Consider the following 13,932-nt stretch of genomic DNA (forward strand, 5'->3'; position numbering starts at 1 on the left):
GGAGTAGGCCATTCGGCCCTTCGAGCCTGCTCCGCCATTCAATGAGATCATGGCTGATCCTCTATCTCAATACCATATTCCCGCTCTCTCCCCATACCCCTTGATGTCTTTTGTGTCTAGAAATCTATCTGTCACCTTCTTAAATATATTCAGTGACTTGGTCTCCACAGCCTTCTGTGGTAGAGAATTCCACAGGTTCACCACCCTCTGGGTGAAGAAATTTCTCCTTACCTCAGTCCTAAATGTCCTACCCCGTATCCTGAGACCCCCCGTTCTAGACCCCCCAACCAGGGGAAACATCCTCCCTGCATCCAGTCTGTCTAGCCCTGTCAGAATTTTATGCATTTCAATGAGATCCCCTCTCCTTCTAAATACAGGCCTAGTTGACCCAATCTCTCCTCATACGACAGTCCTGCCAGCCCAGCAATCAGTCTGGTGAACCTTTGCTGCACTCCCTCTATGGCAGGTATATCCTTTCTTAGGTAAGGAGACCAAAACTGCACACAGTACTCCAGGTGTGGTCTGACCAAGGCCCTGTATAACTCTAGTAAAACATCCTTGCTCCTGCACTCAAATCCTCTTGCAATGAATTTGCCTTCCTAACTGCTTGCTGCACCTGCATGTTTGCTTTCAGTGACTGGTGTACAAGGACACCCAGGTCCCTTTCTCCATCAACATTTCCCAACCTATCACCATTTAAATAATACTCTACCTTTCTGTTTTTCCTACCGAAGTGGATAACTTCACATTTATCCACGTTATACTGCATCTGCCATGTATTTGCCCACTCACTCAACTTGTCTAAATCGCCTTGAAGCCTCTTTGCATCCTCCTCACAACTCACAATCCCACCTAGTTTCGTGTCGCCAGCAAACTTGGAAATATTACATTTGGTTCCCTCATCCAAATCATTGATATATATTGTGAATAGCTGGGGCCCAAGCACTGATCCCTGCGGTACCCCACTAGTCACCATCTGCCACCCCGAAAAAGACCCGTTTATTCCTACACTGTTTCCTGTCTGTTAACCAATTTTCAATCCATGCCAGTATATTACCCCCAATCCCATGTGCTTTAATTTTGCACACTAACCTCTTATGTGGGACTTTATCAAAGACCTTCTGAAAATTCAAATACACCACATCCACTGGTTCTCCCTTATCTATTCTACCAGTTACAGCCTCAAAAAACTTCAGTAGGTTTGTCAAACGCGATTTCCCTTTCATAAATCCAAATGACTTTGTCTAATCCCATTGATATTTTCTATGTGTCCTGTTATCACATCCTTTGTAATAGACTCTAGCATTTTCCCTACTACTGATGTTAGGCTAACCGGTCTGTAGTTCCCTGTTTTCTCTCCCTCCTTTTTTAAATAGTGGGGTTACATTTGCCACCCTCCAATCTGCAGGAACTGTTCCATAATCTATACAGTTTTAGAAGATGACAACCAATGCATCCACTATTTCCATGGCTACCTCTGTTAGTACTCTGGGGTGCAGATTATCAGGCCCTGGGGATTTATCGGCTTTCAGTCCCATTAATTTCACCAGCACTTTTTTTACTAATACTAATTTCCTTCAATTCCTCCTTCTCACTAGACCCTTGGCTCCCTAGCATTTCTGGGAAGTTACTTGTGTCCTCTTCCGTGAAGACAGAACCAAAGTATTTGTTTAATTGCTCTGCCATTTCCTTGTTCCCCATTATAAAGTCTCCTGTTTCTGACTATAAAGGACCTACATTTGTTTTCACTACTCTTTCTTTTTACATACTTGTAGAAGCTTTTACAGTCTGCTTTTATGTTCTTTGCAAGTTTACTCTCATACTCTATTTTTCCCCTCTTAATCAATCTCTTGGTCCTTTTTTGCTGAACTCTAAACTGCTCCTAATCCTCAGGCTTGCTACTTTTTCTGGCAACTTTATGTCTCCTCTTTGGATCTAATACTATCCTTAATTTATTTTGTTAGCCATGGTTGGGCCGCTTTTCCTTTTGTGTTTTTGCGCCAGAAAGGAATGTATAACTGTTGCAATTCATGCATTCGTTCCTTAAATGTTAGCCATTGCCTATCCACCGTCATGCCTTTTAATGAAGCTCCCCAATCTATCATAGCCAACTCACTCCTCATACCTTCGTAGTTTCCTTTGTTTAGATTTAGGACCCTAGTTTCGGATTGGACTTCTTCACTTTCTATTTTAATGAAGAATTCTATCATGTTATGGTCACTCTTCCCTAAAGGACCCCACAACCAGATTATTAATTAACCCCTTCTTGCACAATACCCAATCTAGGATAGCCTGTTCCCTAGTTGGCTCCTCAACACACTGATCTAAAAAAAACATCTCATACAGACTCCAGGAATTCATCCTCCATAGTATTATTGCTAATTTGGTTTGGCCAGTCTATATGTAGATTAAAGTCACCCATGATTACTGTAGTACCCTTGTTACATGCATCTCTAATTTCCTGTTTGATGCCATCCCCTACATTACCACTACTGTTTGGAGGCCTATAGACAATTCCCACCAATGTTTTCTGCCCCTTGATGCTTCTTAGCTCCACCCAGACTGATTCTATATCTTGATTTTCTGAGCCAATATCCTTTCTCACTATTGCTCTGATTTCATCCTTTACTAACAACGCCACCCCACCTCCTTTTCCTTTTTGCCTGTCCTTCCTAAATATCGAATATTCTTGGATATTCAGCTCCTAAATATCGAATATCCTTGGATATTCAGCTCCCAGCCTTGGTCACCCTGCAGCCATGTCTCTGTAATCGCAATTATATCGTATCCGTTTACATCTATTTGCGCTGTTAATTCGTCTACCTTATTATGAATGCCTTGTGCATTGAGATACAGTGCCTTTAGATTTGTCTTTTTAACATTTTTAGACAACTTAACATTTTTTTGTACTAAGGCGCTATTTGTCTTATTACCATGTTTTCTTACCCGGACCCTATTTGTTAGTGCACTCTTTGTTTGTACGCTCTGTCCCTTCCTGACACTATCGGGTTATCCTTACCCCAATCACTTTCCTGCACTGCTTCCTTGTCTTTTCTCTTGAGCATTCTAGATTTCTCTCCACCGGGACCCTCCCCCCCCCCCCCCCCCCCCCCCCTTATTTAGTTTAAAGCCCGATCTACCTCCCTAGTTATTCGATTCGCTAGAACTCTGGTCCCAGCATGGTTCAGGTGTAGTCCGTCCCAACGGAACAGCTCTCTCTTTCCCCAGTACTGGTGCCAGTGCCCCACGAACCGAAACCCACTTCTCCCACACCGATCTTTGAGCCACACATTCATAGTCTCATTATAAATGGGGACATTGAAATTTATAACGGGGAAAAACTTGACAGAATTGACAACTGAGACAACAGGAAGTACAGTTTTAGAGAGGAAGTGCACGTAGATGTAAGATTTTTTGATCTAGGCATATAATATACGACCCAAGCTAGCACAATACACAATGGTATATCCTGCACATACGATAAAGGTAACGTAACAATGTGACCAGATCTACTTCCTAGTTTTAAAATGTATATTAAAATGCTGTTTGTTCACTCTCACCAACAGTGAGCTTCGGCAGCTGTAATCGTGACTACTGTCTCGTCCTGACTGCTCTAAAGTATCTTGGAGTGATGACAGTACAAAACAAACACCCTGATCTACACAGGTAACCCAATGAAAAAAGATGCACAACCTGTGACATGAGTTGCTAATATATTGAAATACTGAGACCCAGAGACCTCCTCACAGTTCTGCCTGACTCTGGACCCTCTTCTCATTGCTTACAGATCCCAATAGGTGCTCCTGGTAATACTACTTGACATAACACCCCTGTTATAAGCTGGCAACTCAACATGAGAAATGTGTGTGTGTGTATTTGAATATACTTGGGAATTGGGCAGACAGGTGGCAGATGAAATTCAATGTAGAGAAATGCAATGTGCTTCACAAAAACTCCAGGAATGGACTATTATTCAAATGGAAGGAAAATAAGGTGCATGGAAAATGAAGAGATCTGGGGGTCCTGATTGGCAATAAACTGAAGCTATCGCAACAATGCTCGGTGGCAGTGAGTAAAACACATCAGATGTTGGGATGTATTAAAAGGTCAACATTGAGCCGAAATCCTGCCACTTTATAAATCATTGGTGCGACCACACTTGGAATACTGTGTACAGCTTGGGTCACCACAATATGAAAAAGATATTGCAGCTGTTGAAAGGATACAGAAAAGAGCAACCAGCATGATTGAGGGGCAGGAGGGATTGAATTCTGAGGAGAGATGATGTAAATTGGGCCTGTTCCCACTGCAAAAGAGAAGATTAAGGTGATATGATACAAAAGCACAAGACTGCCGATGCTGGAAATCTGAAATAAAAACAGAAAATGCTGGAAATACTCAGCAGGTCAGGCAGCATCGGTGGACAGAGAAACAGAGTTAATGGTGATATGATAGTTGTGAATAGGATTCTAAAGGGACTGGATAATGTGGATCATGACGAGCTGTTTCACCGTGTCCAGAACAGTAGAACCAGAGGGCACGGCCTGCACTTGAAGGGGGTAAATTGTAAACTAATCTGCGGAAACATTATTTCAGCGAGTGAGTGGTCAATCTATGGAACATTCTCCCCAGGAAGACGGTAAAAACAGAGAGTATTGATTCATTCAAATGCAAATTAGATAGATTTCTTACAAAAAATAATATTTTGGGATCTTCCACCCTTCATAGACTTGAGCTCATCCAAAACTGCTGCCCGTATCGTAACTCGCCCCAAGTCCCATTCACCCAGCACCCCTGTGCTCGCTGACCTATATTGGCTCCCGGTCAAGCAATGCCTTGATTCGAAATTACCATCCTTGTTTTCAAATCCCTCCATGGCTTCGCCCCTCCCTATCTTTGTAATCTCCTCCAACCCAACAACCCTCTGAGATCTCTGCGCTCCTCCAATTCTGGCTTCTTGCACATCCCTGATTTTAATTGCCCCCACCATTGGTGGCCGTGCTTTCAGCTCCCTCGGCTTTAAGCTCTGGAATTCCCGCCCTAAACCTCTCTGGATCCTTTAAAATTTACCTTTTTGACAATTTTTCGTCACCTGCCTTCATATCTCCTTACGTGGCTCAGTGTCAAATTTTGTTTGATAACGCTCCTGTGAAGCACCTTGGGACTTTTTACCATGTTAATGGTGCTATATAAATGCTAGTTGTTGTTGGGATATAGTATATGAGTAATTTGAGACATGTGGTGAGTGTGGCGGGCTTGGGAGGAACAGGGGACTTTGGACCCATGGTTTCCAAAGCTCTCCACCACTGGGGGTTTCCCTCACCTCATTTCTGGCTCTGTCGTAGACTAACTGATAGAGAGTGATTGCTATGATAGCAAAATACTGCAGATGTTGGAAATCCGAAATAACAACAGAAAATGCTGGAGAAACTCAGCAGGTCAGGCAACATCCGTGGAGAGAAATTTGAGTTGACGTTTCGGGTTGGACCCTTCTTCAAAACTGGAAAGAAAAGAAACTAGATCGAAGGCAGGGCTGCGATCGGATAAAAGAAACAAAAGAAGTAAAAGAGATTAGAAGCTAGACGAGATGGTAATAGGCTGGGATTGGGTGTAAAGTGTACTGGCAGGGCAAAAGATAGCTGCCAGGTGTGAGAGAGAAACAAAAGGAAAGGGGGGGCGGGGAAAAGGAGTGGAACAATTGCAAGAGAAAATGAAATGGTTGCTATGTTGTGGTTTTGTATGTTGTGAAAAGCTTGTAATGGGATGTCTAGTTTGGCTATCCATTCGATGGCCTCCTGAGATGCCGAGTGAAGAAATGAGGTGCCTCTCATTTGATTTGCTGAGATTAGTCAACAACTCCATTATTACTGTATCATGTGACTATCGGGATGGGAGAAAGCGAACTAGATGAACCTTGATCTTCTTTCGTCTCGCGATTTCTCTGTTCCTGTGTGTGTGCACACATCAAGGTTGTATCTTAAAATATTGTGCACTTTGCACTCTAGTGCTACTCAATTTAACTTTGAAAGATCCTTGTGATTGAAAATAGTTTTTGCCTGTTGGCTTTAATCTAATTCTTCATCTCTTTCTGTGATTTTTTTTTTGGTAAGGCTGCAATAAGCTCAGAAAAGCACTTGGCAATCCTACATTAATCTGGCGTGGAGATGCCGGTGTTGGACTGGGGTGGACAAATGTAAGAAATCACACAACACCAGGTTATAGTCCAACAGCTTTATTTGAAATCACAAGCTTTCGGAGCGCTGCTCCTGGACTTCACCTGACGAAGGAGCAGCGCTCCGAAAGCTTGTGATTTCAAATAAAGCTGTTGGACTATAACCTGGTGTTGTGTGACTTCTTACATTAATCTGGTCCAGAGTGAGGGCAGTTGCGGCAGTGGTTATTTACTGGTGGTTTAACCATGATCCATTTACAGTCTGCAGATTGCCACAGAATAGTACGGCACCAGGTGCTTTCCTAAGGTCGTTCCCTTTCCAAGAATTCTTTGGAAAGCGAGGAGGATAATGTGACATTTCCATGTCTCACAAAGCAGCCCATCGTCAAGGCCTCAGTGAGATTCCCAGTTAGATTGCCGGTAGTGCTTCTATGAATGTACACCTCTGAGGGGCTCAAACCTATTTACATTAGCCCCCCATTCCTAATTGTTCTGGGTTGGATTCAGGCCCAGGTTCCAGAGGTGGAAGGGCCATATCCCCTGCACTTGCCTATTTTGTGTGGCACGTGCTTCCAAGGCAGTTCCTTCTTTAAAAAAAACAAAACACGTGGAACACATTTGAGGTAAGTGTTTCATTTTCTAAATACGTACACATCCTTATACACTCTCGGTTAACTTTAAGTTCTTATTAATGGGGATATGTGTCTGGCTTGTCCCCTGCAGTAAAGACTGTCTTGTGTTAGTTTACAGCTTCAGAATTTAAATGCCATCTGCATGTCGCAAGCTTTAATTTTTGCACTTGCCCCAGCTTGTATTTTTTCACCACAGTCTTCACAAAATTATGCCAGAGGCCTGTGCAATGTGATACAGACATACCCTCACTCCAAAGCAGTAAGAACAGAGACTTAGATTTGGTTCTTTTGCAGCTTCAAACTGTTTTGAGGCAAACTTCACCTACTGTTGTTTTTTCCGTCATCCTCCCATGTCATCATCCTCCCAAAATGACCCCTTTGTGTTTTTATTGTGTGTTTGTAGTAGTCTCTGGTCTAGTTACCAGCGTCCGATCCTGCAACAGTCATCCTAAGATGGATAACAGGATGAAAAGTGGCCGCTTCAAGCCCAGAGCGTCTCTGAAGAAAGAGGTGAATGGCATATGTCTACTTCACAGCTATAATAATATGAATAAAAATGTTGCTCATTTTAAGACTAGCTTTAACTTGTAAGAGTTTTCTATAATGTACTGCGCTGCTAACTAGTAATGGGTTGTACGGACCTTTTAAGACTTTGACTGCATTTTGCTTCATCGCATTTGTTTTTTTGGAAAACTTAAGCATAATCCCCTAGATACAGTGGTGCAATACAAGGTCAGACAGCAACTGGGCAGAGTTTACGTGAGATGAAATGATTTGACATATTCCTCAAAACCCTGGACACACACAAAGAACCTTTGAATGAAGATGTTGGAAGCAAATGAATACTGACCGAATAGTTATTGATTAGTGACAAAAATTAGTGTTAGGATAAAATCCAAGTGTTCTTCAAATTTCCTTAGATGACCTCATGTTGCCGATTGGGTGAATCAAGATATTTTGCTATGGTGCTGCCAGTGTGAGACTGTCTTCCAGCTTTGTGTCGACATTTCCTGAGTCTACATGTTATTTTCCTTGTTGCTGCAGTGGGCATATTATCTGCAGTTAGTTAAATGTCAAATCTTCACGTGATTTAGTGACAGAGTAATCTTTGTTTTCAGCAAGCTGTATGCTCTTTTTTCCTCCCAACGATCAAATAATGTTTCACATTCTATTTTAAATGTAATTGTAGTTCTGTTTGCTGTAGTTCACAGCGACTCTTTAAATAGATTCTGCTGTAAAATAGACTGTTGTAAGTCCCACCCCTGCCTCCAACTCATTGGCTGACACGGTGCTCAACTCATTAGCTTACGCAGTGGTGCCAATACTCACTCAGAACATTTATTTTAAGCTAAATATTCAGGTGGATTTACTTAAAATAATACTATTTCCCAGCCCCTCTCTAAAATTCCCAGCCGTCAGGTGTGAAGAATGTGAAATAAATTTCCATAGCTTAGAATTAATTTTGGCTGATTGTAATGAAGTTGACTGTGATGAAGCGTGACAGAAAACTGATTCCAAAAGAGGCTGGCGCAGGTTGGGAAGCCTGGAGAGGGAACAGGTACCTGGGGGTCCCAAAGGGTGGGGCAGGGGCAGACCCTTGGGTGCCTCTCTTTTTACTCCTGCTAGACTGTTCTTTTCCCCACCCATTAACACTGCCTGCCCTGCCCCTGCCCCACCAATGCTACAAAGCCCTCCTGCTTCCAGAATCTAGAGACCTGCACCCCATGACCCTCTCCTCACTGCTCAACTCCACCCCCCCCCCCCCCCGCCAAATACATCAATACCACAGGCCCAATTCCCAAAGCTCCCAATTCTCAAAGCTCCCAAATCCCACAATGTCATCCCACTCCTTAAATTCCCCTACACCCCCCTTGTATTGTTCAGACATCACAGGAACATTCCAGTTCTCCCAGACTCCAGAGCCCAACACTTATTCCTTCCAGACCTCAAGACTGTTTCTTGTGGTACCACACCCCAATATTTCTCTCCCACTCTTCCCAGTTCTCCCACGTCCTTATGCTGCCACACACCTCCACTCCCAGTGTCCCCATACCCTGCCCTCCCCGGTACTACCGCATCCCAATATTCTGTCCCCGTTACTCCCAGATCACACTTTCCCACTGCCCTCCTAGCACTGCCACAACCCGGTATACCAATGCCACTAACCTAAGGACTCCTCTCCAGTGCTCCTAGACTCCAGTGCTCCTCTGCTCTAGCCGGAGTGCACCCCTCTTCCATGATTCCAGACCCTAGGGATACCCTCCCAATGTTACCAAACACCTGGGCCCTCCTGTTCTGATGTAATCCCCCCACCCCACCCCCTGCTCAAACTTCTCCCGATCCTTGAACCCTCCTGAGGGCTGCCACACCCTGGGATGTTCTTTCTCTTCCCTTCCTCATCATACTGCCTCACCCCTACCCTCGACTACTCCTAGACCACAGAATCACCCAGTGAGCCAACCTCCCAATTCTGGCCTCCATTACTACCAAACCCTGGGTTCCCCCTCCACATTACTACAGTTACACCAGAACCACTCCAGAGTCCAGCGCTCTCACTAACTGCTGCCAAACACCACTCACCTTGGCCCACCACCACTAAAAATAGCTACCTTCAGTTTGCTCCATGTTGCCAGTCATTTTCCAGTGTATTCAGGGCTTTGAAAAAGATAAGAGATGAAATTTAAATGGGTAAAGAAACATTTAATAATCCGTGTCACTCATTTATAGTTTTCACAGCGCTGCTGTATCTGATCCTAAAAAAGTGATGATAATTCCAAAACACTATAATAAAAATGAAACTTGGCATTCAGTCACCTTAAATCAGTGGCCTTGGTAATACATTGTGCATTAAGTAGCAGAACACACCTGTTGTTAACCAGCAAATGCTTCAACTCGCCTTGAGCAGTAATACAGGAGATCTGCGATTGTATTTAAAGCAGCACATTAGCACACTCCAGATTTCACACTTTCAGAGAAACAAAAACAATCTTAAATCACTGGCTGTTTCTCAGCTGCAACCTATAATGGGCCTGTAAATTCCCTGACTAATCAATAGTTACATTCTTAGTGACCTCAGACTGTCTTCACTTATGGACTTCTTAGCCTTAAAGGGACAGGGCAACGTGTACATAGTCCACCGTAGCAGCAGAATAATGCATTGTGCTTTACAGGGTGTACCCTCTTGTCATATGGTGTGAACAACACCCTAGGAGGAAACCGTCCCCTGGGGTTCAATTTTTGTGTGTGTATGTGGAGCCCTTTGCAGTTCCTGGGAAAAGGACTGACAATTCCCGGGGACGCGGCTTTTATGTACTTTACGAGAAAGGAGGGTCCCGTCAGTTGACATATTATTGGTCAAACTTCTTAAATGGTTTCTGGATGTGAGCGCAAGTTGCACGATACAGCTTTGCACAATCATTTCCCACTTTAGTGAAGGATGTTTCTTTGCCTAGCATGGAGGAGGTGTCATGCAAGGGCAACTGGACCTGCTCGGACTTGGTAAGTGATCCACGTGGCACGTGAACTGGCCAGAATCGAGGGCTGCCTTTCTAGCTGTTCTACTGTTCCTGGACCCAGTCTGCCATTTCTATGTTGTGTTGGGTTATTTCTTTGCTTCGGATAAGAAATAAAGGCACTAGGGGAACTCTTCATATATGCTACAGTTAAAGGAGGGTCACATAGGTCATGTCGGAGTCTTGATGACAACTTTTTAAAGGCACATCATTCACTGGCCTTGTTACTGGTACTATATGGCGGCTGCTTCTGTTCAAGTAGATGGTCAAAAGTTCCTGCTGCAAAGGCACCATCAGAACAAACATAAGAAATAGGAGCAGGAGCAGGCTATTCAGCCCTTCGAGCCTGCTCTGACATTCAGTAAGATCTTGGCTGATCTTCTACATCAACTCCACCGTTCCGTACTACCCTATACCCCTTGATTCCTTTAGTATTCACAAATCTCTCAATCTCAATCTCACTCCACTGCTCTCTGGGGCAAAGAATTCCAAAGATTCAGAACCCTCTGAGTGAAGGAGGAGAGGAATAACAAACCAAGTTTGTTTGGTGATTCAGTTTTACTTAGTTCCTCTTACCATTTCTATTTTCTGTCTATAGTTAGATTGCTGCCTTAAATGTGTGAAACAGACTGAATCTTAGGACCCATAAACAGAACTAGTACTTCCCTCTAAATTTAAGAACTCCTTCCCTAGTTCTGTTTTTCTTCCTCTGTCTCCACATGTGTCTGAGCTGGCTATCTGATTGAACCATTGCTCAAAGTAACCTTTTGTTTTTAGTATTTTATAGAAAAACTCAGGCTTCTTACTTTGCTGTTTGTCTAGATGCTGAGCGGCCAGCAGCAACTTTCAATGAAGAGCTTGTTGCAGAGCACAGGGCAGCTGTGTAACGTTACACTTGGCCAGCATTGGAAGGGAGATGACAATTTAACTGAGGTGTGTAAGTAGAATCCCTGTTCTCCCTTGTATTTGGAGATTTTTACTGTTAAACACTCTTCTCAAAATCGTGGCAAGCAGGAAGAGTTCAGGTGTCTGTATATGTAGGTTATACCCACAGGCACAGTTCAGGTGTTTGTATATGTAGGTTATACCCACAGGCACAGTTCAGGTGTTTGCATATGTAGGTTATACTCACAGGCACAGTTCAGGTGTTTGTATATGTAGGTTATACCCACAGGCACAGTTCAGGTGTTTGTATATGTAGGTTATACCCACAGGCACAGTTCAGGTGTCTGTATATGCAGGTTATACCCACAGGCACAGTTCAGGTGTTTGTATATGTAGGTTATGCTCACAGGCACAGTTCAGGTGTTTGTATATGTAGGTTATACCCACAGGCACAGTTCAGGTGTTTGTATATGTAGGTTATACCCACAGGCACAGTTCAGGTGTTTGTATATGTAGGTTATACCCACAGGCACAGTTCAGGTGTTTGTATATGCAGGTTATACTCACAGGCACAGTTCAGGTGTTTGTATATGTAGGTTATACCCACAGGCACAGTTCAGGTGTCTGTATATGTAGGTTATACCCACAGGCACAGTTCAGGTGTTTGTATATGTAGGTTATACCCACAGGCACAGTTCAGGTGTTTGTATATGTAGGTTATGCTCACAGGCACAGTTCAGGTGTTTGTATATGTAGGTTATACCCACAGGCACAGTTCAGGTGTTTGTATATGTAGGTTATACCCACAGGCACAGTTCAGGTGTTTGTATATGTAGGTTATACCCACAGGCACAGTTCAGGTGTTTGTATATGTAGGTTATACCCACAGGCACAGTTCAGGTGTTTGTATATGTAGGTTATACCCACAGGCACAGTTCAGGTGTTTGTATATGTAGGTTATACTCACAGGCACAGTTCAGGTGTTTGTATATGTAGGTTATACTCACAGGCACAGTTCAGGTGTTTGTATATGCAGGTTATACCCACAGGCGCATGGACTGTGGTATATTGTGTACATTACTTACCGCAGTGTGTGTCCTTTGTAAATGAGGGAAATAACCACACACCCTTACTGTGAAGCCCACATTTCTTTTGTGACAGCAGTTTACTGAATCAGAATTGTTTGTTCTCGGGTAGTTTATACAGCAATGGGAATAATCCACAACAATGAATGAACTGACAATATCATGTGATGGTGCGCTGACTGAGAAAGTTTAAGAAAAGGAAAAATATCCAAAATCTGATAAGTAGCACAGGGTTGCAGGAACATCGAGAGAGTGGCAAAGAAAAAAATGGAATAGAAATTCTCAACCATTGATGAAAACCAAAAACTTTGTATACTTCTGTGATGGTGGGGACCTCCTCCTGACGTCCCCACCATCACAGAAACCAGTCTTGAGCCAGTTCGATTCACTCCACGTGATATCAAGAAACGGCTGAGCGCACTGGATACAGCAAAGGCTATGGGCCCTGACAACATCCCAGCTATTGTGCTGAAGACTTGTGCTCCAGAACTAGCCGTGCCTCTAGCCAAGCTGTTCCAGTACAGCTACAACACTGGCATCTATCAGACAATGTGGAAAACTGCCCAGACATGTCCTGTCCACAAAAAGCAGGACAAATCCAATCCGGCCAATTACCGCCCCATCAGTCTACTCTCAATCATCAGCAAAATGATGGACGGTGTCATCGACAGTGCTATCAAGTGGCACTTACTTACCAATAACCTGCTCAATGATGCCCGGTTTGGGTTCAGCCACGACCACTCGGCTCCCGACCTCATTACAGTCTTGGTCCAAACACGGACAAAGGAGCTGAATTCCAGAGGTGAGGTGAGAGTGACTGCCCTTGACATCAAGGCAGCGTTTGACCGAGTGTGGCATCAAGGAGCCCAAGTAAAACTGAAGTCAATGGGAATCGGGGGGAAAACTCTCCACTGGCTGGAGTCATACCTAGCACAAAGGAAGATGGTTGTGGTGATTGAAGGTCAATCATCACAGCCCCAGGACATCGCTGCAGGAGTTCCTCAGGACAGTGTCCTAGGCCCAACCATCTTCAGCTGCTTCATCAATGACCTTCCCTCCAACATAAGGTCAGAAATGGGGATGTTTGCTGATGACTGCAGTGTTCAGTGCCATTCACAACTCCTCAGATAATGAAGCAGTCCATGCCCGCATGCAGCAAGACCTGGACAACATTCAGGCTTGGGCTGATAAGTGGCAAGAATATGTTGGGAGAGGTGTCCCCGTTATATACACCGGGGGCGGTGTCCCCGTTATATACACCGGGGGCGGTGTCCCCGTTATATACACCGGGGGCGGTGTCCCCGTTATATACACCGGGGGCGGTGTCCCCGTTATATACACCGGGGGCGGTGTCCCCGTTATATACACCGGGGGCGGTGTCCCCGTTATATACACCGGGGGCGGTGTCCCCGTTATATACACCGGGGGCGGTGTCCCCGTTATATACACCGGGGGCGGTGTCCCCGTTATATACACCGGGGGCGGTGTCCCCGTTATATACACCGGGGGCGGTGTCCCCGTTATATACACCGGGGGGCGGTGTCCCCGTTATATACACCGGGGGGCGGTGTCCCCGTTATATACACCGGGGGGCGGTGTCCCCGTTATATACACCGGGGGCGGTGTCCCCGTTATATACACCGGGG

At 44.4% G+C, this 13,932-nt stretch overlaps 1 protein-coding gene across 5 annotated transcripts in view; it reads left to right on the top strand.

Moving 5' to 3' along the window:
* akap11 (A kinase (PRKA) anchor protein 11) overlaps positions 1-13,932 on the top strand; it is a 102,142-nt gene that overhangs the window by 19,575 nt on the left and 68,635 nt on the right. For 3 of the 5 annotated variants that reach the window (XM_086006097.1, XM_086006099.1, XM_086006096.1), the window contains exons 2-4: positions 3,567-3,666; positions 7,208-7,314; positions 11,139-11,249. In XM_086006097.1, coding sequence (XP_085862223.1) covers positions 7,258-7,314; positions 11,139-11,249 — 168 coding nt within the window. In that variant the 5' untranslated portion in view covers positions 3,567-3,666; positions 7,208-7,257. The remainder of the gene's footprint in view (positions 1-3,566; positions 3,667-7,207; positions 7,315-11,138; positions 11,250-13,932) is intronic. The other 2 variants (XM_086006100.1, XM_086006098.1) reach the window with 1 other exon arrangement.

This window comes from Somniosus microcephalus, chromosome 14, assembly GCF_052327205.1.
Source record: "Somniosus microcephalus isolate GS21.2 chromosome 14, FLI_Smic_1.0, whole genome shotgun sequence".
Lineage (NCBI taxonomy): Eukaryota > Metazoa > Chordata > Chondrichthyes > Squaliformes > Somniosidae > Somniosus > Somniosus microcephalus.